Source organism: Drosophila teissieri, unplaced genomic scaffold (genome assembly GCF_016746235.2).
Source record: "Drosophila teissieri strain GT53w unplaced genomic scaffold, Prin_Dtei_1.1 Segkk118_quiver_pilon_scaf, whole genome shotgun sequence".
Taxonomy (NCBI): domain Eukaryota; kingdom Metazoa; phylum Arthropoda; class Insecta; order Diptera; family Drosophilidae; genus Drosophila; species Drosophila teissieri.
The window spans coordinates 1,365,282-1,393,016 of record NW_025224987.1 but is presented as its reverse complement, the minus strand read 5'-3'; the positions used below and the strand labels follow the sequence as shown (position 1 = coordinate 1,393,016).

At 44.4% G+C, this 27,735-nt stretch overlaps 1 protein-coding gene across 3 annotated transcripts in view; it reads left to right on the top strand.

Annotated features, from left to right (window-relative positions):
- Nucleotides 1-26,802, top strand: part of LOC122625487 (synaptosomal-associated protein 25) — a 288,237-nt gene extending 261,435 nt beyond the window's left edge. For 2 of the 3 annotated variants that reach the window (XM_043805581.1, XM_043805580.1), the window contains exon 8: nt 25,272-26,801. In XM_043805581.1, coding sequence (XP_043661516.1) covers nt 25,272-25,334 — 63 coding nt within the window. In that variant the 3' untranslated portion in view covers nt 25,335-26,801. Of the gene's footprint in view, nt 1-25,271 lie in introns of all 3 variants that reach the window. The other variant, XM_043805583.1, reaches the window with a different exon arrangement.
- Nucleotides 26,803-27,735: the final 933 nt, after the last annotated feature.

Sequence of the window (27,735 nt, the reverse complement as noted above, 5' to 3'; positions counted from 1 at the left end):
CATAGACGGAATGGAAGTTAAGGCCACGATGGATACCGGAGCCACAGCAAGCTTTATTAGCGAAGAGTTGGCGGACAGGTTGCGGGCAGTGGGAGAGGTCGTAGCCACGAGAAGAGAGGTGCGGATGGCTGATGGACGGTTCGAGGAGGTCACATCGCTGCTCGAAGTGGACGTAGGACTGGGAGAGAGGACCGTAAGAATGCAACTGCTAATCCTCCACAACATCATCGACGCTCTAGTACTGGGATGGGATTTCCTAACGAAAGTTGGAGCCAGGATAGCATGCGCGGGTCTGAGCGCAACGATACCTGCTGGACAGCTGGTTCGAAGCAATGCGCGCGAGAAGCTGTCAGTGGCAGTCGTGGAAAGGACGACCGACTTTGCGGAGGAAGATATAGACGGCTTCTTGAAGGCAGAGCTAGCAGAATTGGGAAGAGTCCAAGGGACGTCAACGGTGGCGGTGCACAGAATCACGATGAAAGACGATCAACCGGTCAAACAGCGCTACTACCCGAAGAACCCGAAGATGCAGGTGGAGATCAACGCCAAGGTCGACGAGTTGCTACAAAAGGGGTGCATCGAGCCGTCTAGGAGCCCGTACAGCTCGCCCATAGTGATGGTGAAAAAGAAGACGGGTCAGTGGCGCTTGTGTGTGGATTTCCGCCAAATAAACGCAAAGTCCGTGAAGGATGCGTACCCGATGCCAATGATCAACTATATTCTGGATCAACTAAGGGAGGCGAAATACATAAGCAGTCTGGATTTGAAGGACGGGTACTGGCAGATTCCGTTGGCAGCAGCAAGTCGGCAATATACGGCATTTACGGTGCCGGGAAAGAGCCTGTTCCAATGGAAAGTAATGCCGTTCGGACTGCACTCCGCATCGGCAACGTTCCAGCGGGCGTTGGACCCGTACAGCTCGCCCATAGTGATGGTGAAAAAGAAGACGGGTCAGTGGCGCTTGTGTGTGGATTTCCGCCAAATAAACGCAAAGTCCGTGAAGGATGCGTACCCGATGCCAATGATCAACTATATTCTGGATCAACTAAGGGAGGCGAAATACATAAGCAGTCTGGATTTGAAGGACGGGTACTGGCAGATTCCGTTGGCAGCAGCAAGTCGGCAATATACGGCATTTACGGTGCCGGGAAAGAGCCTGTTCCAATGGAAAGTAATGCCGTTCGGACTGCACTCCGCATCGGCAACGTTCCAGCGGGCGTTGGACCAGGTGATAGGACCAGAGATGATGCCACACGCATTTGCGTACCAGGACGACATAATTGTGATCGGACGGACACTACAAGAGCATAAGCGCAACCTGAAAGAGGTTTTCCGGAGGCTGAGGGCGGCAAATCTGAAAGTTAACGCAGATAAGTGCAAATTCTTTCGAAAGGAGCTACAATACCTGGGCCACCGGGTGACGGAGCAGGGAATCGGAACGGATCCAGAAAAGGTAGCGGCAATAGCTCAGCTAAAGCCCCCGGGAAATGTGAAGGAGCTGCCACAGTACCTAGGAGTGGCGTCGTGGTAAAGGCGTTTTGTACCGGATTTTGCAACGTTGGTACAACCACTGAACGCGCTTCTCAAGAAACAAGCAAAATGGGAATGGACTGACGCCCACCAAGAAGCATTCGAGGCCGTCAAAACTAGGTTGGTCGCCGACCCGATCCTGGCATGCCCCGATTTCACAAGGACGTTCGTGCTACAGACGGACGCCAGCGACTACGGGCTGGGCGCTGTCCTCACACAGCACTCCGAGCAAGGCGAGCGGGTCATATCCTACTCCAGCAGAGCGCTGAACGGAGCGGAGAAAAATTATTCTGCAACAGAGAAGGAGTGTTTAGCAATAGTGTGGGCTGTCAGGAAGTTAAGACCATACCTGGAGGGCTACCATTTCAAGGTGATAACGGATCACATGGCCCTGAAGTGGCTGAACAGCATCGAGAGCCCGTCCGGAAGGATCGCGAGATGGGCATTGGAGCTCCAACAATTCGACTTCGAGATTTCATACAGAAAGGGCCAGCTGAACATCGTCGCAGACGCCCTGTCGAGACAGCCGCTGCGGGAAACGAGCCGCAGGATAACGGCGAACCGGACGAGCAGCAGGAGTGCAGGTGGATAGAGGGGATGCGGAGGAAAATAAAGCAGGAGCCCCAAAAGTACCCGGACTACCTGGAGGAGGCCGGCCGGTTGTATAGACACATTCCGCACCGGGCAGGAAACGAGGATGTGGTGTCGTGGAAGCTGTGTGTACCAACCAGGGAGAGACAGCGCGTCATGGCCGAGAACCCCGACATGCCGACGGCGGGACACCTGGGAAGTCGGAAGACTATGGCGAGGGTGGCAGCCAGGTACCACTGGCCAGGAATGCACCGAGACGTCAGGAAATACGTGAGGAACTGCGAGAGCTGCATGAGATACAAGCCCAACCAGCTGCAAGCAGCTGACACAGGTGCCGGAAGAATCGTGGGCCACCGTATGTGCGGACTTTGTGGGCCCATTGCCGAGGTCAAAACACGGCAATTCGATGCTCCTGGTCCTGGTGGACAGGTTCTCCAAGTGGACCGAGATCGTTCCGATGCGTAGGGCGACCACCGAGACGCTACGAAAGGCCGTGCGTGAGCGGATAGTGGCCAGGTACGGAGTGCCAAAAGTCATAATCACGGACAACGGAGTCCAGTTCACGAGCAGGGCATTCAAGAGGTTTTTGGAGGGTGTAAAACACCAGCTCACGGCTCCATACACTCCACAAGAAAACCCGACCGAAAGGGCCAACAGGACCGTGAAGACGATGATCGCGCAGTTCACGGGGGCCGATCAGAGGACATGGGACGAGAACTGGCCAGAGCTGCAGTTGGCGGTAAACACGAGCGTGGCAGAAAGCACCGGATACTCGACGGCATTTATAACGCAGGGAAGAGAACCGAGGCTGCCGAATGCGTTGTTCGACGAACAGACGACCGGAACGGGCAGATGTCCACAGACGCCGGCGGAAAACGCGGGAAAACTGAAGGAGATCTTCGAACTGGTGCGGAGAAACAGGCGCGCCACTATAATCTCCGAAGGAGGCCGTGGAAACCCAAGGTGGGCGAAACTGTGTGGGCCAAGGAGCACCACCTATCAAAAGCAGCTGAGGGCTTCGCGGCAAAGCTGGCACCGAGGTTCGACGGGCCGTTCAAAATAAAGAAATTCACGTCGCCGGTGATTTGTATTTTGGAACACGCAACAACGAAGAAGACAAAAACGGCTCATATTAGCGATTTGAAGCCGGGAAGCGCGGGCGCCGGCGGGCCAGAGGACAACGAGAGCGACACACCACAATAAAACCCTTTCGCGAAGAAGGGGGGAAGACGATACAGGGTATCGAGAAGTCGGAAGTCGCAGTTAATCACTCACACACACACACACACACAAAAGGCCCGTTGGAGCGCGAGAGCGGGACAGGGAGGGTACACAGCCGGAAAACCGTTAACGGCTAACGCACACAAGTGCGAATTACGTGGGAGGCAGGTGCACGGAGGAGAATCCCGTTACCGGTACAGGCCCCGCGGAATAACGGCGGAAAGGAGCGGATCGAAAACCGAGGTTTCGTCGCGGCGGGAAAAGCTAGAGTCTTTCTTTTAAGATCAAGTCGGCATAAGATGATGAGCAACGCGCAGAACAACCGGGAGGTGAGGGTGACCGGCACTGGGGAACAGCCCGGATCGATATGGAGGGCGGACGCCGAGTCCTACCTCCAGCTTCTGGCGTCACCCTTGGTGTCGCGATCCCCATCCCCGGTCCAGGAGGACACGGAGGAGGTGCCCGACACGGAGCTGTCGGAGGACGAGGCGATGGCCGAAGGACCGGTGGTCTATGTGTCCCTCTCTTCGGAGAGCGAGGAGGACGACGGGGGTGAGACCGTCACCCCGGTGGTGTCCTCGGAAGAGGACGAAGGAGACCGGAGCGCGAGGGCGAGGATGGCCTACCGCAGCGTGCGGCGGGCGACGCAGGGCCACGGGCGGATCCGGCTTGGAGATGCGATGCCGTCGAAGGACCCGCGGGAGATGCGCGAGTTCGCGGACGCACGGATCGGCGGTTCGAGCGGATGGTGGTGGAGCGGAAGGCAGCCGCCGCCAAGGCCGCATGGCAAAAACGCCTGTCGGAGTGGCGGGAGGAGGAGGAGGCGCTGTGGGTGCCCCGCTCACCGTCGTCGTTGCCCCCGCGGCAGCCACTGCTGCCACCGACACCACCGCCGCCGTCGCAGCCATCACCACCGCAGCAGCAGTAGGAGCAGCCGCAGCCGCCGACGCCGGAGCCGCAGCACCCAGAGATGCCGCAGCCACCGACGCCGCAGCCACAGCCGCCGCCACCGGCGCAGTCACAGCCACCGACGCAGCAGCAGCAGGAGCAGCCGCCGACACCGGAGCCGCAGCACCCAGAGATGCCGCAGCCACCGACGCCGCAGCCACAGCCGCCGCTGCCGCCACCGGCGCGGTCACAGCCACCGACGCAGCAGCAGCAGGAGCAGCCGCCGACACCGGAGCCGCAGCACCCAGAGATGCCGCAGCCACCGACGCCGCAACCGCCGACGCCGCCGCAGCCACCACCGCCACCACGCACGCCGACACCGCCGCCAGCACCACCGACGCCGCCGCGCACGCCGACGCTGCCACCCCAGGATGAGGAGGGGCCCCGGTGCGAGCGGCAGCAGTCCTGGGAAGTGGACCAGGCGCACGTCGCGCAGACGCTGCGACACCGGTGGCACCAGCAAACGGTGACATGGACATGGCCCGCACCGCCGGAGGACACGCCGGAGGCCCGCGTGTGGGAGGAGGTGGGCGCGGTCGGATGGAGGCCGGTGGAGAAGCGAGCGCGCGACCCGCGAGTTCGCGCACGGATAGAGGACGGAGACGCGGAAGAGAACCCGGAGAAGGGTCAGTGGGTGTGGCCCGCACCACCACCACCAAAGCTCGCGCGGCAGGAGTCATGCCTCGAGGCAAGACAGCCACCGCAGCGACCCTGCCTCCGCAGGCAGCAGTCGCTGTGCGAGAAGCCGTAGAGGGAACTCGAGCGCGCGGAGTGGCCACCCAAAGTGGTCGAGGAGGCCGAGGCCCAGGCGGGCAGAAGCCACAAGGACCGCTGGGCCAAGCTTTTCGTGCTGGACGGCCAGCGTTTCCGGCTGAAGGTGCGTCGCGGCGGGGACATTCGAGTATATGTGCCACAATAAACACAGAACAGCGAAAACGATAGCAAAAGAGAGTTGTGGGTCAGGGGAGAGCAAGGGCACACATTGCTCACATTAAAAAAAAAGGGTACCAGTCATCTGCAGCAGCTAACAGGCACGCGGGCCAGCGAGCGGACGCGGGGCCAGGCACGCGGGCCAGCAATCGGACGCGGGGCCAGGCACGCGGGCCGGCAAATCGACGCGAGGCTGCCGCAGGCGCGAAGACGGAAGAGGAGGCCTCCAGGGCGCTTGAGGGCCAGGGGCAGCCGTCCGGAGCATGTAGTGGCGTTCATCTGAGATCCCTGCTGAAGGGCCTCCAGGGTGCCCGTGTCCAGGGCCGGCAACCCTGGAGCATCAAGGGGCATCATGTCATGTCCGAGGAGCTGAAATGAAGAGAGGATGAGTAAATATGGCGGTTTTTACACTAAATTCCGTAACTTACCTCCATTGACCTGCAACTCCGAAATCCACGTGTCTGGAGAAAATCGGGATGGGGGCGCTACGATAATAGCGGTCGATCGATAGTGAGATCGATAGGGAACAAAAAATACTGGATTTGATATTGATTTTCAACACGCTGTCACACTATTGGCAGCAATCGGCATGACATCGGAATATCGGAACAGGAAGTGGCAACGCCGGTCGCCAATATCGATAACTCGATCGCGCAATCAGCGATGGGACAACATCGGTAGGAATCGGAGGTGGCAACGCCGGTCGCCAACATCGATAAGTCAATCATGGTGAGTATCGGTGGAGTTGCCAGGGATGTAAAGCGATGAAGAGGCGGGAAATTTAAATGCGGAGCTGGTGACAAGAAGCGAACGGCAACAGATACAGGAGGCTGGAGAAGGGGGCAAAGATCAAGATGCCGAGTCGAGACGTCGAACGACAGGGTCTACTAGGCTGAGGCTGCCGGGCTGAGTCGACGTGAGGAGAATGGAACTTTGAGGATCAAGATGGCACGTCGAGATGCTCGAATAGGCTGAGACGTAAGGCTGCGATCAGGAAGGCGCAAGGAGGTTCAAGATGCCAAGTCAAGACGCTGAACGACGGGGTCTAATAAGCTGCGACTGCCAGGCTGAGAACAGAGGGCGCAGGGTCGCCGAGAGGTGATCGAGGAAGTTGCCTATGCAAGGAGGAACCGAAGCAGAGGACCGCCGGAAGCAGCATTCTTTTTAAATCTTCCGAAGAAAGGGGGAGATGTGAGAAGTCTTAAAACTCCCCACAAATCTGGGTGCAGAAGATCGGCGTAGCAACAGCGAAGACGGCTGGAATGCGAGAGGAGTCAAGGGCGGTCAGGTCAAACGGTAAATAATAGACTTTGGACCCCGGCAAAGCGGAGAGACCGTGAATTAACGGTACCGCGCTGGACCTTGGACTCAAGCCAGCCAAGGGCACAAAGGTCGAACGGTAACGGAGCGTACTTTGGACAAGCACAAAGAGGACACACCGTGAACTAACGGGACATGTTTTGGACCTTGCACCCGTGTGCAAAAAGGGAAATAAAGGGATTCCCGCAGCCGATATAAGGGACGGCGCCGGCGCAGCTCGGGACAGTCAAGAAGAAGTACGCGAGGGCCATACAGCCATACAGTCAGTTAAGAAGTACGCGAAAAGTCGATACCGAGTGACGGTGAAACAACGGGAACACAAGTGCGTCAAGCGGGCATCCAGAGTGGATCGCCGCACGTGAAGATCGGCGAAGGACGAGCAAACACAAGGACCTAGCGTGGTCGGAAAGGGACGGTGGAGTCAGTGGTCGCAACAGTGGTTCGGAGAGGAGCGCTAGCTTAACTCGCGGACGATACACCCTGCCCCATAACATCCTAAGCCCCGGTCGAGCCCGCAGGCTATCCTTCGGCGAGGGCAACAAGTGCCTGGCACACGCAGGAAGGGACGGTGGAGTCAGTGGTCGCACGGTGGTTCGGAGTGGAGCGCTAGCTTAGCTCGCGGACGATACACCCTGCCCCATAACATCCTAAGCCCCAGGCGAGCCGGTACGGATCCCCGTCGGCAGCGACGCAGGCGTACGACGAAAGGACGACGAAGGAGCAACGACGTGCATCCAGCGGCGAGAATCACCGAATCCTGTTCAGCAAGTGACGCTAAATAAAAGTGGTTTAAATCTGAGAATCTGTCTTCTTCTTGGTCGGGCAATCACACACCTGCCTTTCAGCATCGGCGGCTGCACCAAAAATCTGTGTGACTGCCTGCTGGACCAAAATATATGTAAGGAATAAGCACTAGCCCACGTTTGGGCGCCAAAAATCAATGTGGTGTAAGAGCGCCGTTGAAGAAGAGAAACATTTACTGGGTATCCTTGTTGGCGATTCGATTCCAAAATGTTCACCCTTTTCAGGCTTGTCGACCATTACCCATTAGCTGAGCGGGACCCATTGATTCCTAGCTCTATCGGGAGATGTGGGGGGGTTTTTGCTGTGGATAATGATTGTTACACCCAAAGGTTTTATTATAGAGTCCCTCCTGAATTTACACAATGAGACGATCGTTCATATGAACGAAACAGCGGAAAAAAAACAAACAACTCAACTGTCTCAGTTTCTTCTTCTAGAAAATGAACAGCAAGCGAAACTTAATTAAACTATAATGTGAGAGAAGGAATCACGAATTTGGATGTAAGCCTGGCGGGGTGGTTTTAGATGTTAATTTCCACTCCCACTATCATTACCCTCCCAACCATAGTCTTCACCTTTTTTAGAAGACCCCAAATGTAATTAAATATGCATCATTTAATTATGCTCCCCTGCCATGAATAAGAACTTAGAGTTTCATCTTTACAACAATTATAATTTTCAATAAACAATTTCTTCTTTCTTTTTGAGTGCATTTCTTGCAGTGTACATATTTTTTACTAATTAGCCTTACTAGCTTTAATCTCATAATTCCATACTCTTAATTCCCTAAGTCTGATTCCGTATTTTTCTAGGTTTTGCTCCTTATTTTACATTATTTATCTTTATTTATTTTTCGCAAAAATCTCTATTCATTTTTATTTTTTATTGATTTTTTTTTTGTTTTATAGTGAAAAGCTTTTCTTTTTCTTGTTTGTAACCAACAAAAGAACATTGAAGTGGTGTGGGTTTTTTTATGTTGTAATTGTTAAGTAATCATTAATCCTAAACAACTATTTAGTGTTTTGTTTTTTCTTTGGGGTTTATTTATTTAATCGCATCATTGAAAGAAAAAGGTTTCTATTGCTAAAAGGAGATAATATGTAGGTGCAAATCATGTCAATATTAATTTCTTTCAGTGTAGTCGTCAATGTTTACGTTACATTATAGTGCTTTAAATTACCATGTTAGAATTTGGATAAGAATCGAAAGAGTAATTGCCAAAATAGACAAATCAATCGGCGCGAGCGGTTGATAAGTCTTAACTCAGGAAGCCATGCTCTACACTGAACTACATAATTGCAATTTAGTAACTTTAAGTTTTAGTTTTGTTTTGGTTATATATATAATTTTTTTTTTTTTTTAATTTCACGCACCCACTGTTGGTTCTCGAAGAAGGCCTTCTTGTCGATGCGGTGTTGGGGGTTATTAGTAAGAAAACTTCCAACTATAAATGCACTATTTAGTTTTTTTCATAAGTGATAATTTAAATATAGGATTAGGTATTTCTTTTTATACCCGTTACTCGTAGAGTAAAAGAGTATACTACATTCGTTGAAAAGTATGTAACAGGCAGAAGGAAGCGTTTCCGACCATATAAAGTATATATATTCTTGATCAGGATCAATAGCCAAGTCGATCTGGCCATGTCCGTCTGTCCGTCCGTCTGTCCGTCTGTCTGTCCGTATGAACGTCGAGATCTCAGGAACTACAAAAGGTAGAAAGTTGAGATTAAGCATACTGACTCCTGAGACATAGACGCATGTTGCCACGCCCACTCTAACGCCCACAAACCGCTAAAAACTGCCACGCCCACACTTTTGAAAAATGTTTTGATATTTTTTCATTTTTGTATTAGTCTTATAAATTTCTTACGATTTGCAAAAAAACTTTTTGCCACGCCCACTCTAACGCCCACAAACCGCCCAAAGCCGCTACGCCCACACTTTTGAAAAATGTTTTGATATTTTTTCATTTTTGTATTAGTCCTATAAATTTCTTACGATTTGCAAAAAAACTTTTTGCCACGCGCACTCTAACGCCCACAAACTGCCAAAAGCTGCTACGCCCACACTTTTGAAAAATGTTTCGATATTTTTTCATTTTTGTATTAGTCTTATAAATTTCTATCGATTTGCCAAAAAACTTTTTGCCACGCCCACTCTAGCGCCCAGAAACCGCAAAAAACTGTCAGTGCTGAAGACTCCTTCGCACTTTCACTAGCTGAGTAACGGGTATCAGATAGTCGGGGAACTCGACTATAGCGTTCTCTCTTGTTTTTTTATGCATTTTTTCATTTCATTTTTTTTATATTAATTATTTTTATTTTTTGATTCGAAGTATTTCATTTTTGCATTGGCAAGGAAACTTTGTTTTTCTTTCAGTGTACGATTTTACATTGGGTTGGCCAGCTTGTATTCCTTTTTTTCTCTTATTTTACTTATCACCTGCACACACACACATCACTATCAAATGCTTTTGTTTTATGTAATATGTAATATGTAATATGTTTAACTTCAATTAATTTTTGGGTTTTTAGGCACTGAAGGTATTTTAATCTGTTTTTGTTTTACACTAGTTTTGTAAGGGTTGTTATTTCTATGTAAGTTTTCTGTCGATTTTTTCCTGCTACCTCCGAACAAATTGTCTCCCAGCAGAGGTAGCTGACTCCAGCCGAACTTTTGGGTCGGCGTGGAAGAGTTTAAAATTCAGCTTCGTTTCCTCGGGTAACTGCGGAAATATAACTCATTCATTTCGGTCAATATTTTCCCTGAATTGCTTGGATTTTTACCCAGTGATTTTCTTTTTTTAGTGAAATCGATCGACCTGGCGATTTCTCGCTGTGTAGTCGACGATAAAAATAACACGCGTGACCTAAACGTGCACAACTGTTATTATAATTTGGTTTTTTTTTTAAATTTTCATTGAAATATTTACCCTGCCGACACGGCAATCCACGGTCATTTATTAATTGCCTTTTCTTTGTGGCCTTTTAATCTTGATGCCGAAATAAAAGCTGGATTAAAGTTGGGAGCACATGTGATTTTACTCTCCAGTTCTTTTTTCTTGATTTGCCTTTTTGATAGGTCTTATCTCTGCTGGGACTGAACTTATCAGCTTGACGATCGTCGTAAGAAAAGATCGAAGCTAGATGCTGGGGACCCGAAGAACCCTTATCCGAATCAATATTCACCAGCTGGTCAATTGCCATTTAGATGACGTTGCCAGATAAGGTTCCGATAATTATTATTGCTACTAACTAAGGCGTGAATTTTGGTGATTTAAAAAAAATCTTGATATATGGGGACATTACACTCATCTGGTTCAAGAGTTATGATTTTTATAACCCAAAAGTATCTAAGGCGCCACTGTGGTACGTTGTATATTACCAGTAATTTTTGTGTCAAATATTCATCATTTATTTCGTCGTTTATTTGCCTTTTAAAGAGCATTTCTTTAATTTAGTTTAACAAGCCTCGCATGAGCAACGTTACCATGGCAGTTCTCAATTTTCATGTGAGAATGCTTCGATCCCGAACTGATTAGGCTAAAATCGAGATCTTTGAAGATGATTTCTTCTCTGGGTGTATTTAAAATAATATTATTATTATTATACTACAAAATAATATTATCGATCAAATAGGTGTATTAAAGGAGAAATAAGTTATGTCAATATAGCAAAATTGCTAAATACCCAATTACGTAATAAAAGTGCCTGCGCCAACACCGAAATAGAAAACGTACGTAGGATCGCATCATAGAAAGACGACGTTCTAACAATGCAGAAATAACTAAAAAACTGTAAGCATTTGACCAAGTAGAAATTTATATTAATTAAAAAAAAAGGTAAAAGGTGAACGAAACAATTTAGTCAATGCTTTAATATAGTATTATTTCATAATAATTGAGAAAATTATAGAGTCAGTAATTACCGACAAAATAACCAAACCGGGAATAATATCTATTGAAATTATAGCATGGAAAATAATAATTTAGAAGGCCGAAATAGCTACCAAGCAGGAAATAGAGAGCCGAAACAATAACTCCCCCTCTGTTTCTGTGTTTATAATTTTTACAATATTTACAATCTAAATAACAACAGAAGAGTGAATAATGTTGGTAAGCAGTAAAGATATACAAAATCCATCCCTGCTTTCGAATTTCTGTTCGAATTAAAAATATAATCTCCAATTCGACGGAAACTTTTCTTATAGATACTGGTGCAGAAATTTTAATGCTTAAAAGCAGGAACAATAATTTAAATATCATTCTAGTAACACTACTAGTATATTAGAAATTTGGCCAAACACAATGTGTGTTTTGCAAATGCAGCACCTATACCATATGCATTTCATGTTTTAGCTGACAAATTTCCTATACCCAGAAAAGGGTTTGGATTTCAATAAGATCTACAATTGTATATTTTAAATTTCATGACTGAGAAGATTGGTTCAAACTAAGGAAAAATTTCCTATAATACATTCCGTTGAAAGCCAAATAGAGTTGCAAGCTTTATCAAAAGTTATTCGAAAAATTCAACATGAGACTAACGACAAAAGTCTTATATTCTAATCAGGAATGATTTATGATAGTGTTTTTTACGGTAAGGGGTTGAATTTAAGTTCTGTTACTGGGGTAAGATATTTTTTAAAAGTGTGGGCGATGCGGTTTTGGTTGGCGTGTGGGTGTTAGAGTTGACGTGGCAAAATTCTAAAACAAAATTGCGCTGCTTGGGCGTCACTAGAATGTCTAATTTAACGTTTATACGGACGGACAAATGGACAGACAGAAGGACATGGCCAGATCAACTTGGCTTTTGATCCTGACTAAGAATATTTTTAGGAGGTTTATGATTTTAAATTGAAAAAGAAAATGCACAGTTCTTAGTACTGATGAAATTATAAATTTGTATTGTTTGTTTGCCCTGAGGAATTGAAAAGATATTTACGAAAACTTCATTTTACGGCTACTTTCCTCTTAAACTGCAAAACATAAGTTAAAGGAGGGACGACGTCCTTCAGTTAAAAACTGACAACACGGGATTGATCGCCGTTACGTGCACTTTTTGGTTGTGACCCCCGCCAGTCTTACATTTCCGGTCGTCGTCTTACAGGTCAATCCACGTCTATAATCCAAATGATCTTTCACATCGCACCCTTGTGTCACAATGTTTACAAAACTAATACCAAAATGAAAAAATATCAAAGCATTTTTTAAAAGTGTGGGCGTGGCAGTTTTGGGCGGTTTGTGGGCGTTATAGTGGGCGTGGCAAGGTGAATCGACAAACTTGCGCTACGTCTATGTCTCTAGAGTCTTCATAACTTTCTAGCTTTTCCTAGTTCCTGAGATCTCGACGTTCATACGGACAGACAGACGAACGGACAGACGGACATGGCCAGATCGACTCGGCTACTGATCCTGATCAAGAATATATATACTTTATAATATATAAACGCTTCCTTCTGCTTGTTACATACTTTTCAACGAATCTAGTATACCCTTTTACTCTACGAGTAACGGGTATAAAAAGCGCAAAATGTCGCTTTTAATCACCAATTTTTGCGCGCATTTTAACGGGTAATGCATCGTTCTAATCATCAACTTTCATCAATAGTTAAAAAAAAAACTTACATAACCGGTTCATTAATTCTTTAGGGATTATACTTTTTTACATAAATTTTTCATTAATGAGACACCAAACTTATTTCATCTATTTTTTATTACTAACATTTTTTTTTGTGACTTATTGTTTAAATTATGTATAGGACTTAGGCAAAAATGAATATAAAATTGCGGAGTCTTGTGCGTCTATTACTATTATTTTCTAAATTACCAAAAATTATTTCAAAATATAATAAGCGAGTGCAAAATGTGTAATGTAGAACACCAAAAACACTAATCACACCAGAAACCCAAAACGGAAGGGAAAATTACGTAATAGATAATTAAACCTATTATGTAGTAGTATTTTTACAATTGCTTAAAATTATGACATCGTTCGCGTAAATTAAAAGTTTAATTTGTATATATCTTAGTATAAGTATAACTTTATTAAAGGACTGGAAGGCAGTCATGAACAATACAACAGAGAGGGGGATGCCATTGTGGAGAGTATAGAATTTAGATAGAGTGTGCTTTTTATCTTACCCGGATTGAACGGTTGAATATGAAATCTTCGCCAAGTTGAAGGTCTTTTAATCTACCCCCCACCGTGAAAGTTTATTCAATACTGTATGCACCCATACGTATCGAATGCCCATTCAAAATCAGTTGCCAGTATGGTAACATAATTTTTGGTGGAAAGGGCGTCAGGTGCCTAATGTTGGAGATGCTAAAAGGAGTTAAGAGTGTTATGTTGTTGTTTAAAGGCTGTTTGTTGGGGGCTGGTAATAAACCACATAATTCTTTTGGTTAACATTTTTTTAAGGGTTTTGCTTAAACATGGAAGTAGGAAAATGGGTCTAAAGAATGTTATTTCGTGGGTTGGTTTATTAGGTTTTAAAACTGGAATAATAATGGCGGCTTTCCCACATTGGAGTAGGAGCCCCGAGCGATCATTTTCTTGTGCATTTCTAATAGGAGGTATTTAGCTTCGAGGGGTAACTGCTGAAGCATTGGATATGAAATTCGGCCTATTTTTTTCCCTTTTGCATACTGAAGGGCATATTTAAGCTCACTAAGAGCGAAATTAGAGGCGGACAGTTTAGTGGGATTGTATTCCTGAGACGGGATATCTTCTTTACGGGTCTTGTATTGGTGGGATAAATTGTCGTCCTTAGAGTAGTCCGACCAAAAGTTTACAAAATCGTCGTTAATGTCTACAGAGTGAGGTAGCTCTACATTTTTATATTTTATTGTTCTGAGGCAATTCGAGGAGTTACCTATTAGGCATAGGTGGATTTGTCAGCGTTTATGGTGATGTTCCACTTTTTCAGCCATGGCTGAATCATGTTCAGCTCGCTCAGACCAGGCCACTGTCCACCTGTCCATATCAACGACTACTGCGAAGGCCAAGTACCTGGGACTAACCCTGGACAAGCGTCTCACGTGGAAGGATCACATAGGGAGAAAGTAAAGCTCATGAGGCACAAATGCCGCTCAATGACCTGGCTCCTGGGCAGACGAAGCACGCTACCCATTACAAACAAGCTACTGCTCTACAAAGCCATCATAAAGCCGGCTTGGACATATGGTATTGAGCTGTGGGGAACTGCCTCCTATACAAACATCAAAAGGTTACAGAGAGCAGAATGCCGCTTCCTCAGATTTTTTCTCAACGGTCCTACTACGTGAGAAACACAACGATCAAAAGGGACCTCAAAGTGAAAAGTGTTGCTGAGGAATCCAGGAAAGCTAGTAGTAGGTACCTGGAGAAGCTGGAGAACCACCAGAACCATCTAGCAATTAGCCTCCTTGACAACAGCCTACAGCGCAGAAGACTCCAAAAATACCATCCACTTGACCTGCCCTTCCGGATTCCATAAAGGAATCCTCTGATGACCATAGATTTCAAATATAAGATTCTCTAGGAAATGCATGCCAAAGAGTTTGTTTTGTTGCCTTAGTTCTTGGAGCGTTTGGATCCACCAAGCAACGGTTCGTGGACGTAGAGAGGGCTTGGTTTGCGGATTGCTACGTTGGCTACCGCTTTAATACCTTTTATTTATTTGGCGGCGAACAAATTTAAATCGTTGGTTACAGGAAAACTAAAGCTAATTTTGCATTTGGTCTGGTACAAATCCCAATTGGCTTTATCCGTCTTAAATTTTGATGGTGGAGGTATGTTTTAATAATTTGCTTGAAAATAGATTTCTGTAACTAGGATAGTGATCACTCCCATACAGAGTCTTTTACTGACCACAGAAAGGGAATAGTGATGCGGAGGCTTATGTAAGATCAATAGACGTGGAAGAGTTAGAAGTGGAATGATGGGTAGCAGAGCTGTCATTGAGGACAGTTAAGACTGATTTGTTTATGACTTCTTCAATTTGAGGCCCTCTAGAGTGACATGAGGGCGACCGTCACATTGGAAATCATGAACATATAGGATTGGCTTGGTAGTAAGATCCACTATATTAAGAAGTTCGTTGGCTGCTACGAATTGAGTTGGAGATATGTATTAAAACTACAAACATTGGGTAGTATTAGGAGTTCAATACCTAAAGAGCATGTACTGCGATTTATTGTTATGGGCCTGTGCGAAATATCTTTACGGACGTAAATGCTGACACCTTGCTTGGCATAGGAATTAAAGATAAAGTTATAGAAATACACAGTAAATTACTTAGGGAAAGCTATATAAGTTAGGCAGGCACTTAGATGAGTTTCCTATAGAAAATGTGTTCCATTGAACTAGTGTAATGGACATAAGTGAGAAGAGAAGCAGGATATTATTATGTTAAACTTGATGTGATTTGGGTGACGAAATTTTGAATCGCTCATAGACTCGTCAGAGTCTTGTTCCTTTAAATTTATAAAGAACCAGTCAAAAGCAGATAAATAAGGTGCTTGTTACAAGAGTCAGCTTTCTAAAACAACTATAGCATTCCAAAGGCATATCAGATGCCACTACTAAGGAAGCAGAAACTTCTAAAAGGATTTTAAGTGTTGGATGTTGGAAAGTGAGCAATTACTAGATTTAATTTCTTAGACTCATTAGAGAACACAGATGCAAATACCACATCCAAAGCCATACTTAAACAATTAAGAATGAAATTTATTTGTTAAAGCGAGAAGTCGTTGAGATGCTGAACAAACTCGCTGGGTCTCGTTGGTACAAGAACATTTGAATCGGATGATAGTAGACAAGATATAGATATGACTGAATTTTAACCAAGCGTTGCATGTTTCGGAATATAAGAGAAGATAATAATAATTAAAAAATATTAAGCCGTATTCCGGAAAGAAACAAATAATTTATATATTATATAGGGGAAATCTATCCGGAGGCCTAAATCTGATTTAACTGTTTTAAAAACCTGGTACCTACCGAAATGTTGTAGTCAAAATAACTATTTTAACATGCATTCTACAAAGTTTGCCCAGTATGCTACAAACGTTTTGATAGTTTATAAAGAAGAATTATTTAGTTTTTTGAATCGATATTTGTGAGAGTTAACTTTTGGAGTTAACTTTTGTTAATAAGTTTGTAAACTATCAGATTTGTTGCCCATTTGGAATAATGGACAGAACAACGGACTCCTACTATATGATTCGATTCGAAGTTCCACCTATCCACAGAACCGCTTCTATCTTCCACTACGCACTCACGCTTACGAAAATACGCCTCTTTGTCTCTTTAACTAAGTCAATTAAAAGCCTGTACAAAATTAGAAAAAAGGCACCTGCGCTGTTACTCCCATTGCTTTAACATAGAAGTCCAAGATTGCACTTCTCCTAAGAAAGTGTAAACTATGTAAAGCTTTTTCAAGTTCAGCATGATTGATAACAACCATTTTAATAAGGTTCAGAAATTTCGAAAGCCTTAAAGAGAGTTTTACGCTCTGGAAAGCGTATTTTGATGACAAAAGAAAGGTTTTTTTGGGCTAATAAGCCTTTATATTAGCTTCTTTTAAGAAAAAGTCGACGTTTATCAATGTAGCGATTTCGAATAAATAAATTTTATTTTAGTTGTTTAGAGCGAGAATTAGCATCGATACACATATGCGTAGGTTACGAAAGCGAATGAATTAAGAGACTTTATTGTGGAGCGCTAATCCAAAAGTGCAAGCGCGAGCTTAGATGCTCCCGCAGCTTCTCTACATAGATGACTACATCCTCATTCTCTTAAAAGCGGGCCATTAAAAAGCATAAGTAAAGGGACGCTTCGTTGGTGGCAAAATTATCCACAAGGACCAAGTAATCGGGCTTGATAAACGACGAAGGCAGCCCACCTTAATAAAATGCGCTGTCGGTAAAACTTCGAAATCGGCAGGACTTTCTGAAATTTAAGCGATTTGTGGCAAAGAAGGGTGTAATTTCATTGCAGGTCATACATGAAAGCCCACATCACGGTAAAAATTATGCTGGGCCGCTTTCATCGCACCAAAGTGAGGGGATCGAGGAGAAATAAAACACCAATTGATGGTTCCCCCTGGTTCGCTGAGGAATAGGCGTCTCAATTCAATAAACTCTTTCCCAGTGCCAACAGGAGACCGTGCAATAAAACAATAGTACAGAGATTCCTAATCAGCTCCAAATTGTCGATTCCATAATTGGGATCGAATTATGCTAGGAAGAGCCCGACTAGTATGAAGTATTGCATTAATGAGCTAGAGTTATAATGGATGATCTCTTAATACGACGATTGGTTGACGGCCATTGAAATCCATCGAAGAAGTCCAACTTGATCAATAAAGGAAAAAAGCGAGGCAAGGAAACTAGATCCATCTGCAAATGTCAATGCTAAAAATGAGCAAACATTCAGTAATATTGGAGGCAATAACAGCAGTAATGTTGGTCTAGTATTGGCCGTAGATGCTGAAGCTATGTTTGTAAGGCCAGGATGGTTATCTATGACCGTAGTTGATACATAATAAAAATCTACCCAAATAAATCTCAGCGAGGTGCTTTGAAATCCCCCCCCAATTTTAGTATTTTAGAATTACGAAAATGTCATAAAATTTCTCGCTTTAATCATTTTTTCTATATTGATGGCAGTATAGAAATTCGCTTTCAGCGGGAAGATTAGCGCAAAGAAAATAAGCTGTAGCAGTGTGGCTTGGCTATGTACGCGCCAAATATAATTCCTTATACATATATGCAATCTTGCGTTACCACCGGAATTACTTTTAATGTTAACTGCATTTAACCTTTCTAAATATTGCAGACAAATGTTTGCTGCTCATACAACGCAGTCACCAACATCAGTGATTTTATCAAGTCTTACACCTTAAATAAATTTGTATGATTTGCACAAGGTATTGTTTATGTGTAAATATTAAAATAAAATATTTACTTATATTTATTTCATATGAATTATGACATAGGTTAGGTTAGGTTAGGTCGGAAGGCAATTAAAGGGACAAATCGAACTTTGGACCGGGCCAACGGTAAAATCATGGACTTTGGATCCGGAGACTGGAGACCAAAGGGATAAACCGTTAGAGGAGGCCTATATAAACAGGCCGAGCGCTGGAAGCAGGACCGACAGTCAAGGAAAGCAAGTGTACGAGTCAACAACGTTAGAACGAAGTCAGCAGAGGAGCTACGACCGTGATAGTCACCAAGGAGCAAGATCGCTACGTCAAGACGTTCGGGACGAGAAGGTCTCCGAACTGAGACGCAGGTAGCTGAGGTCCAAACGACGAAGCACGAGTAGCCAGGAGGCAAACAACAGGAGAGGCCAGACCTAAGCGGGCACCCGAGGAAGCGGCAGGGATTGTGGTGTAGACCCGGTGGACTGTGTAGGAGATCGCGTGCTTGAATCAGGCGATAGCCTGGTGTGTCCGTGCAATCCAAGCAGGCGTGGTACCGGCGCCACCAGCCCGAACCAGACATGGGGTTGACGCGTTGCTGTTCCACAGGCGTTTGCCTTGGGGATCACAGCCGTGAGCTTCCGTGAGTCTGCGTACGACAACAATTCCCAGCCCACGCGACGAGCGCCCAACGAAGGTCCGCGCCACCCAGGACGACGAAGGCGGTAAGACAGTGGAACCAGGCCGCCGAGCAGGACACCCAGGTCCGACCGCACCGGCAGAAGAGAAAAGGTAGGGTGGAACGTTCGTCTTTCACTGGGCGTCTTGCTACAGTGACTTCGGCGTATCCGGGCGATAGCGCGGTGCGTCGGAAGGAACTGAACAAGCGTCTGGCGGGACCGGGCGGGACAGAGCAAGGGACAAGAGGTTGTGGCTAGCGAGGCGTATGCCTTTGAGAGCCCCACCAATTGTTCACCCTAGTCTGGGAACGGTGACGCTTCCCTAAGCCCTCGACCTTCCTTCTCGCGCGTCAGCGGCAATACCAGGCGAACATCCGAGGCCACGACGAGAGAGCAGAGGCGTCCGGACAATTGAAATACATTGTAAACTGAGCTCAAATAAAGACCCGAGAACGAAACTGCGAGTGTTATTACTGGTAACCGGGTGATCACGTTATTCTATAAATTTGGTGGGACGAACGCACAAACTCTACTGAGCTAGCCGCACGTATTCCGTAGCGAGCAGACCAAGTAAATCAGTTCGTTACATGTTACTTTATGGACCTAGAGAATGTTTTCGCGGTTTTCGAAATCTTTTAGGATCGAGGTATTTTTTGCGAAGGCAAGTAGTTCGCCTGGCTTCTTCCTGGAGGCATCTTCTAGCGATGCCAGAACCGGAGCGCCTAGGTAGTTTATTCTTGCCCTTGTTAAGGCCGGACACTTGCAAATGAGATGCTCCAAGGTTTCGATTGCCTCGAATTCATCACATTTCCGGCATTTGGCGTTGTCGGTAATGCCCAGTTTGACTGAGTGTGCCGCAGCTAGGCAGTGACCTGTAAGAATTCCTAATAACAGTCTGCAGTCTTTCCTTGGAAGATGCAGCACGTAGGGACTGAGTTTTGCGTTGCGCTCTTTGACCATGATTTTTGAAATTTTGCAGGTGGTGGATGTTCTCCTCCATCTGCTTTTGGCTCGTGTGTCGTCCCGTGTTTCCAGTATGCTTTGGAGCGTTCTAAGAAAGTCAGGAACGTTTTCTGATCTTTCATTCGCCAGTCCAACGCCTTCCTTACCATCGATGCCCTGTTGGCTGGGAACCCAGTAGATCCTCACTGACGTGGTCGTGCACGTTCTGGTGACCATGTAGTCAGATATACTGCTCATGTCTCGACCAATTGAACTATGCCAGATTCCTTGTAGAGACATATTCCCTGATGCAACTAGGCGTTGTGCAGCCTATCCTGCAATCATTTGCGCGTGGATGTCTAGGGGATCAACTCCAATTATAGTTTCGAGTGCTTTTGTGGGGGTTGATCTCAGCGCGCCTGTTATGCAGAGCAGTGCCTGCCGCTGGGTTCTCTCCATGAGCTTGTTGTAAGTCTTCTTTTCCATAGCCTGCCACCACACTAAGACTCCATACATCAGAGTTGGACGCACAACCGAGATGTAAATCCAGTGCATTAGAGTGGGTGAGAGGCCTCATGTGCTGTTAAGCATCTTCTTGGATGCATATAGCGCTATGTTGGCCTTTTTCACCCTCTCTAGTACATTGGGCATCCATGTCAGCTTGCTGTCTAAAACAATTCCGAGGTACTTGACCTGTGTCTTCGGGGTTAGCCTGGTTGAGTTAATCTTCGGGGGGATCCATAGCGGCACCTTGTATCTCTTGGTGAAGAGAATGACTGTTGATTCCATAATCGAGCTGAGTGTCGATGGACAGACTCCCGTGATAATTATGCTTACGTCGTCAGCATAGGCTGTTATCTTTGGGGTCTTCCTCTCGAATCTCTTGATCAGGTCATTTACCACCAGATTCCAAAGGAGAGGCGACAGGACCCCGCCTTGCGGCGTGCCCGGTACATCTCGGTACATCCTGGGAAGTGAGCATGCATTAGTGCTGTTAGGGCCTCTTTGCTGCCCTCAGTCCACTGTCCGTCAACGCGTTTGAGCTAACTCTGTATAGTTGGCTGCTTCGATAGCAACTTCCTGAGTCTAGCTGTTTCTGGGGCCGTCTCGATATTGGAGCAGAAGTTTCTCAACGAGCTTCTTTGTGTTCTGCGTATTTCCTTCTTGTAATCCCTGAGTAGGATCTTGTATTCCCCATTGATTATATCATTATAATTGGTTATTGCGTAGAATCGAAAGATTACCATTCCACCAGGGTGGCCTGGTCCTCTTCCTGGCTCTAGATGTCGGGCATGCTGCACGTTGCGCATCTAATAATTCCCTGGAGAGGGTCTTTAGGGACTTTTCTATGTCTTCAGCGGATTTTACTAGGCCCGGGCCAGTCGCGAGTCGTGTCAAGATTGTCTTCTTGAATTTCCCCCAGTTAGTGTTCCGGGGGTTTCTGAAAGGGATTGGTTTGGGAGAGTGTTCGAATACGCATAGGTATTGTATGTACTTATGATCTGAGAAAGATGGTCTCTCAAGGACTCTCCATTCTGAAACCATAGTACTTTGTCCCCTTAAGAGTGTTAGGTCTAGCACTCTATGTACTTATGATCTGAGAAAGATGGTCTCTCAAGGACTCTCCATTCTGAAACCATAGTACTTTGTCCCCTTACGAGTGTTAGGTCTAGCACGTTCAAGGAGGTAGGTCCCATACAAAGGTATGCTCTTCCCCCACGTTAGCTATGCATAGGTTAGTTGATAGTAAAAAGTTTATGAAGATTGAGCTGCAGCACCCTCAGTGGCATGGGTACTGGGTACGTTCACAGTCAACTCGTCGAATGGAGATGACATTCGACGAGTTGACTGTGAACGTCAAGTCACCGTCCTCCTCGTCCGCCTCGTTCAGCGAAAGTAACTGGGCGGCTTCCGCAATGGTTTTCAGACCTAGGTCCTTCTCCACTTTGCCTGCCTTCAGGGTGTCAGCATCCTCATCCCCGGGATGGCGTTTTTTGAGACGCAGGTACACGCTCCCCATGCCTCACGCCATCTTCCCGTACCTCGGATAGAGGATGTCCTCTGCCTCCCTATTTATCTGGAGGACTGCACTATAGCCCCCCTCCTAGGAGTATGGGGAGGATGGGGCCTCCAATTGGCAGACCGTTTGCGTCAGCCACTTTCTCTCGTTCTCGTCGGGTCATCCATGCACTTCAGGATTTTGACCCCGTTCAGCCACCCGGCACCGTCAAATGTGGGCATGGAGGCCTCAGGAGCTTCCTCCATCCGTGCAAACAATGACTCAACGAGTCGCGCATGCACCAACTTCCACCGCGGCTCGGTCATCTTGCCGGCTTCATCGCTTCTGTCAATGAGTGCCACGATCAAGTGTCGTTTGGTCGCCTCACTGACTTTTAGCCTCTTCTCGGGCTTCTTCGCTTTCTGGGGGGGGAGGGCCTGCCTCCTTCGGCCCGCGTCGCCGCTTGCTCCCCGGTGCGTCCTTATTGGCGTTCTCAGTTGAGCGTTGCCTCTTGTTGGCAAGCGACTCCTCCACCTTGTTTGCGAATCCGCCCGTTGATGCCATGTTGGGAAGGTTGGCGAAGTGCAGCCGACCCTCTGCGACTCTTTGCTCGGCCCAGGTTAGCTTTGCCTTTTCCTGTGGGGATAGGGCGGCTTTTCCCGGCTCAGGATGTGAAGGGCGGCTTTGTATTGCGCCTTAGCCTTCATCCCCTCGCTTGAACGCTTCGGCCCGTCCCTGCGCGGGGAGCAGGTGCCTGGTTTCGGCGAGCGAGGAAGATTTCCTCCTCTTTTTAAGAGAGCTGCACGCTCTCCAGGTCCGAACTATGGCACCTGAGCGGCTTAGCCTCCCTTGAGTCGTTGTTGTTGTGGCAGTAGCATTGCAACTGACATGACCTGCTCCCGTCAAATCAGAGGTGTGACCGCTGGCGACACGAAGAGAGGATTGCTCCCCTCCGTGCCCGCCGGTGGTAGCAGTCACGCCTTCCACCGACGTTTGGGCTGACATCCCAGCCCGAGTTGAGTTGTTTATGAACCCTTGGTTAGTTTTCCGGGAAACCAACTACTTGCGTTTTATGCCTAACCGCCAGGCATCTCCGCCCATGGCAAATGGTTCATTTCCTCCTGCTTTTCGAGCGGAAGGAATTGAACCGTTGCCTTAGCTAGACACTGCATTACCGCGAACGGAGCAAGTAGCAATGCATTACCCGTGGTCCGGGATAATGCAGTACGAATTGCCCAGGCGGCGCCCTAGTGGAGGGTTCAGATGGAGGATTTTTGCCAGCTAATAATTATTTGTTTAAATATTTGGCTGTATGATAAAATGCTGCACACTAAGTGCGCTGGTCAAGCAAGTGATGCCCTAAGTGCACAAATCCAAAATACTGTTGTGATGCTTGCCTAGGGGTTGCGAACGAGGTGAAATTATTTAAATGGCCTAATAGGACGGTTCAGCAGTTTTGGCGTGGCATCATATAGATTTCGTCGAGCTGATGATCTTTTTCCGGGCTAAATCCGAAGTTTAATAGCCTTAAGCTATTAAAGTAATCACCAAAAAAACAGGACTTCACAGCTGATCAATTGTCTATCGCAAAGATCCTCAAATGGTGCTAAGATCGGGAACCAAAAAAAAAAGACGGAGCAATTCGATCAATCAGTTGCGGATCGAGTCCAATTTGGGATTGCTAGAGATTTTGATTTGTGTGCTCTGGTTTCTCAACTAGTGATTCCACCTGTCCCGATTAATTTACCACCACAAAAGAAGATGGATTCCAAACTACCGGCACAACTTGGCTTTTCAAATACACAACCTGAAGTGCCAAAATCTCTTGGCTTTTTCCTGATCAAACATCATCAGATGTATTGTCTTATATACAAGACAAAACAAAAGCCGATAAAATAAAGTGGCAAATATTAATTTCTCTTGTACCAGGGAAATTTCATATTTCAAAATAATTGTCACTAATGAGTTATTTTCGACCATCTATTCTGAAGAATTTTGGCCGGATAGTATGGTTCTGAAAGAGTTCGAAGATAACATCGAATTAAATGTACTCATGTGGCCAGACCAATGCACCATCCTCCTGTTCAAATTCTTCCTCTTCAGTCCCACTAGTCCAACAATTACCTATCAAAATTCTAGAGGCTTGCGCAGCAAGCTCACCAAATTGTATTCTGATAACCTTTTCCATATCAATGTGATTACAGAAACTGGGTTAAAGAAGGAGATACTTAACTCTGAAGTATTTAGAGGTATGTACTCAATATATAGGCATGATCGTCTGTTCAGGCGTGGAAGTCGTGTCTTCATTGCAGTTAGGTCTACCCTCACTTTTTGATAATGTAGATTTCATACGCGTAAAGCTGTCATTTTCCGATATCTCTGTTTGTAGTAGGTGCTGTTATATTGCTCGCCGTCTTCTAAACTATAATTTTAAACTATATTTATTCTTGCAACAAAATGGCAGATGCCACAAAAATTTTGTATACCGCAATTAAATCATTGTTTTAACTCTATCTCCAACAAACCACCTTGGATTAATAAAGAGTTGACACACCTAATAAACGTAAAATCTAGACTTTATGGAATATTTAAAGATACCGGTTCTCAGTGTATCTTTTCTAAATATTTAAGTGCTTGATTATATTCTAATGCTCAGTAAAAGAACTATTTTAACCGTTGTAAGTTCAAATCGCACATAATCCAAAACGGTTTAATATTTCGTTAGCACTAAGCGCAAAAAAAGTTTTTACCGTCCGATTCTTGAATATGAATCACCTGTTTGGAGTCTAGGAGTCCACACTATCGAGGTTACTCGATAAATCGGTAAACAAAATTCTTACGGCGCCTACATTGGGATGAAACCTTATATAAGCTTATTATTTAATTAGACTAATTCTAATTAATTTACCTTCCCTAGCTAACTTTAGAACGAAGCTGGGAACGGTCTTTATTTGTATTCATATTTGCGGTGAACTTGATTAGTCGGCTAAACTTCTCTGTTCTAAGCAGATACGTACAACTAATATGTAATCATTGTAGATCCAACTATGAGTTGCATGACCCCTACACAGTGTTATTTTCTTACTATAATACCCTTTATCCTATTATCTCTCATATCTATCTATCTATTAACTATCACAAAGCAAAAGTATTTTTTAAAAGATTTTGAAAATCTATATATACAGTTCTGAAGCATTAGGGGTTATACGATTTGCAGAGTCTTTGGTAACCTTTAAGAAAAGGTGAGGGGATAGACACACGAAATACCTTTTCGATTTTTTTTTTTGGTACCAAACAATGCTTAAAACTATTGCTCTATTGATATCATATAAATATATATAAAAAGTTATTTACGTACCATATTTTCTAAAATGCTACTTGTTTTTCTTTCAGGGTGAATCTAATGAAGCGCGGATAGCAGTTGCTAATCAAAGGGCACATCAACTGTTAAAGTAAAAAGATTATGCGATAAATACATATTTCAATATATTCGTACGTGTGCGACCGAGGCTTCATTTCGTCATTTCAGCCCCCTATGTGCTCCAAAAAGTTATATAAAACTGAAAACCTTTCGAAAAAAGAGCCACACAGTATTTGCAGAACCTTATTTTTATTGGAAATGTCAAATCAAAAAATAATAGGAACTGTTTATTTTTAAGGTATACAGAATCATCAGAATTGTGAAACCACTGTTTGAAAGATACGAATATTTCATGTTTTAATCCAAAATATCCATTAGTATTTTAAGATGCGTATTATTTAGTAGTGTAAAGTTATCCAAACTACTTAAATTTTGTTATGCATCTCCAAGGGATGTAATAATTTGATTTTTTAGTGTTTTCTGACATTTTAGACGAGTCGATATAGCCAGTTGCCTTAGTTCTTATACAGATGACGTTCTTTAATAAAAAGATGTTTAACGTTTGTTCATACAATACCGAGTATGCACATCGCGGTGATCAAAAGTTTGAGAACGAAAAGTTTAAAAAAGTTTTTATAACAAATATATAAATAATAATAATAAATAAATAAATATTGCCATTCAGTAGCTTATATCTCAAATTTTGCATATCATGGTATTCGAATATTTTCAAGTGTATTTATTTTTTGTCTTACCATAATTAGTCCCAAATTTTCAGTGGTTTTGTAGTAAAGACACCTCTATAAAATATATATATGTACATAAATTAAATTAGATGGGAACCACCGTTAGCCCTTGCAATTTGAACGGTTCAATGGTTTTAAGTTTAACTCGCATTAAATTGTATAGATGTCGATTAAAAGAGATTGGTCCGTTGAAAAGTGTGTAAAAGGTAGAAGGAAGCGTTGCGAACCCGTAAGGTCGTAATTGAAGATCACTAGCTGAGTGGCCAAGTTCGCCTGTCTGCCCACGAGAAGAGATTAGACATTCAGAATTTTGAGATATCATATAGTCGTCGATCCGACTCGTTACGACCTATATACATTATAAATAGAAAAGATCATTATAAAATAGTTGAAATTTACTTATTTAAAAGTAGTAGTTAGTGTTAGATATTCGTTGTTTTATTTAACAGTTTAAAAGTATACTTTAAGCACATTGATTGAAAATGTATGTACAGGTTAAATTAAATGTAATTCTTTATTAACAATTGAATTATTTCATGGCTTTATCGACCAGGCACTACATAAAACATGGAGTATTTGTTAAAATTGCACGCTTAGTAAGTGGTTATAAACAGTCAAAATTATTCTTACTACATTGTCGCTTACATAATTCATAAGTTACGTTCATGTAAAAGCACAAGAAAATCGTATTATTAACTTTCTTTATTAACGTTTCAGACGAAGATGTTATAAAAAATTAAAATTAAAACATACCTCTTACATACATATATAGTAATTAACATTCTTCTGTAGTCCGGTTTTATTAACATTTTTTGCTCACTTTAAAATGTTACTAAATCCTGTGAAATTAAATAAATTATTGGTCTATGCAAAATATTTTCAAATATTTGTTTTCTTGGAGGTAAGGAAATACTATATACATTCAAAGGGTGTTTGTTCAGGAGGATTATTTTTATACCCGTTTCTCGTAAAGTAAAAGGGTATACTAGATTTCTGGAAAAGTATGTACCAGTATAACAGTAAAGTATATATAATTAAATAATCACAATACTCATATGTAAAAAAAAATATAATTTTATTTTACTGAATGATTACAATATTTATTCTTGATTAGGCCTCAAACTGAACTCTGATAATTACTCTGATTTGATTGGAATATTGAAATATCGGAACGTTAGTGACCGCGCTAGGAACGTGGGATATATTAAAAATTTCATTCGTGTCTGTCTTGAGCCAAGTTGATGTTTTTATCTTTAGCATTTTCTCCGAATTTACGTGTTTCAAATAATCGTGTTTTAGTAATTTTGGGTTAAAGATTCCTAATCTGGTTAACTGCATACCTAACTCGATATCTTCTATGTATTCTGTAAACTGCTGTAGGTTAAATATCAGTATCGAAATTTGATGGTTCTCTTCTTTTTCCACCTTGAGCTTATTAATTATGTCTATTCCGCTGTTGATTACATCGATAATCATGTTTAGATCATGGGTTTTCACGGAGCCTTCTGACATGTTATTAATTTTTTCCTCTAGCTCGTCCCTGTCATCTTCGTCTAATGTACCAAATAAGTATTTGTATGTCTTCTCTAATACGTTCAAAAGTCCTCTTTTGTTTCGGCTAATAATTCTTAATCCATTTATTTCCCGTTTTAGTTTATCGACTAAATAAGGTATCTAAGGTATCTACGGTAAGGTCGTCGGGATAGTCGTTTGCTTCGGTTACTAGATTTTCGATCTTAAGCATTGTCTT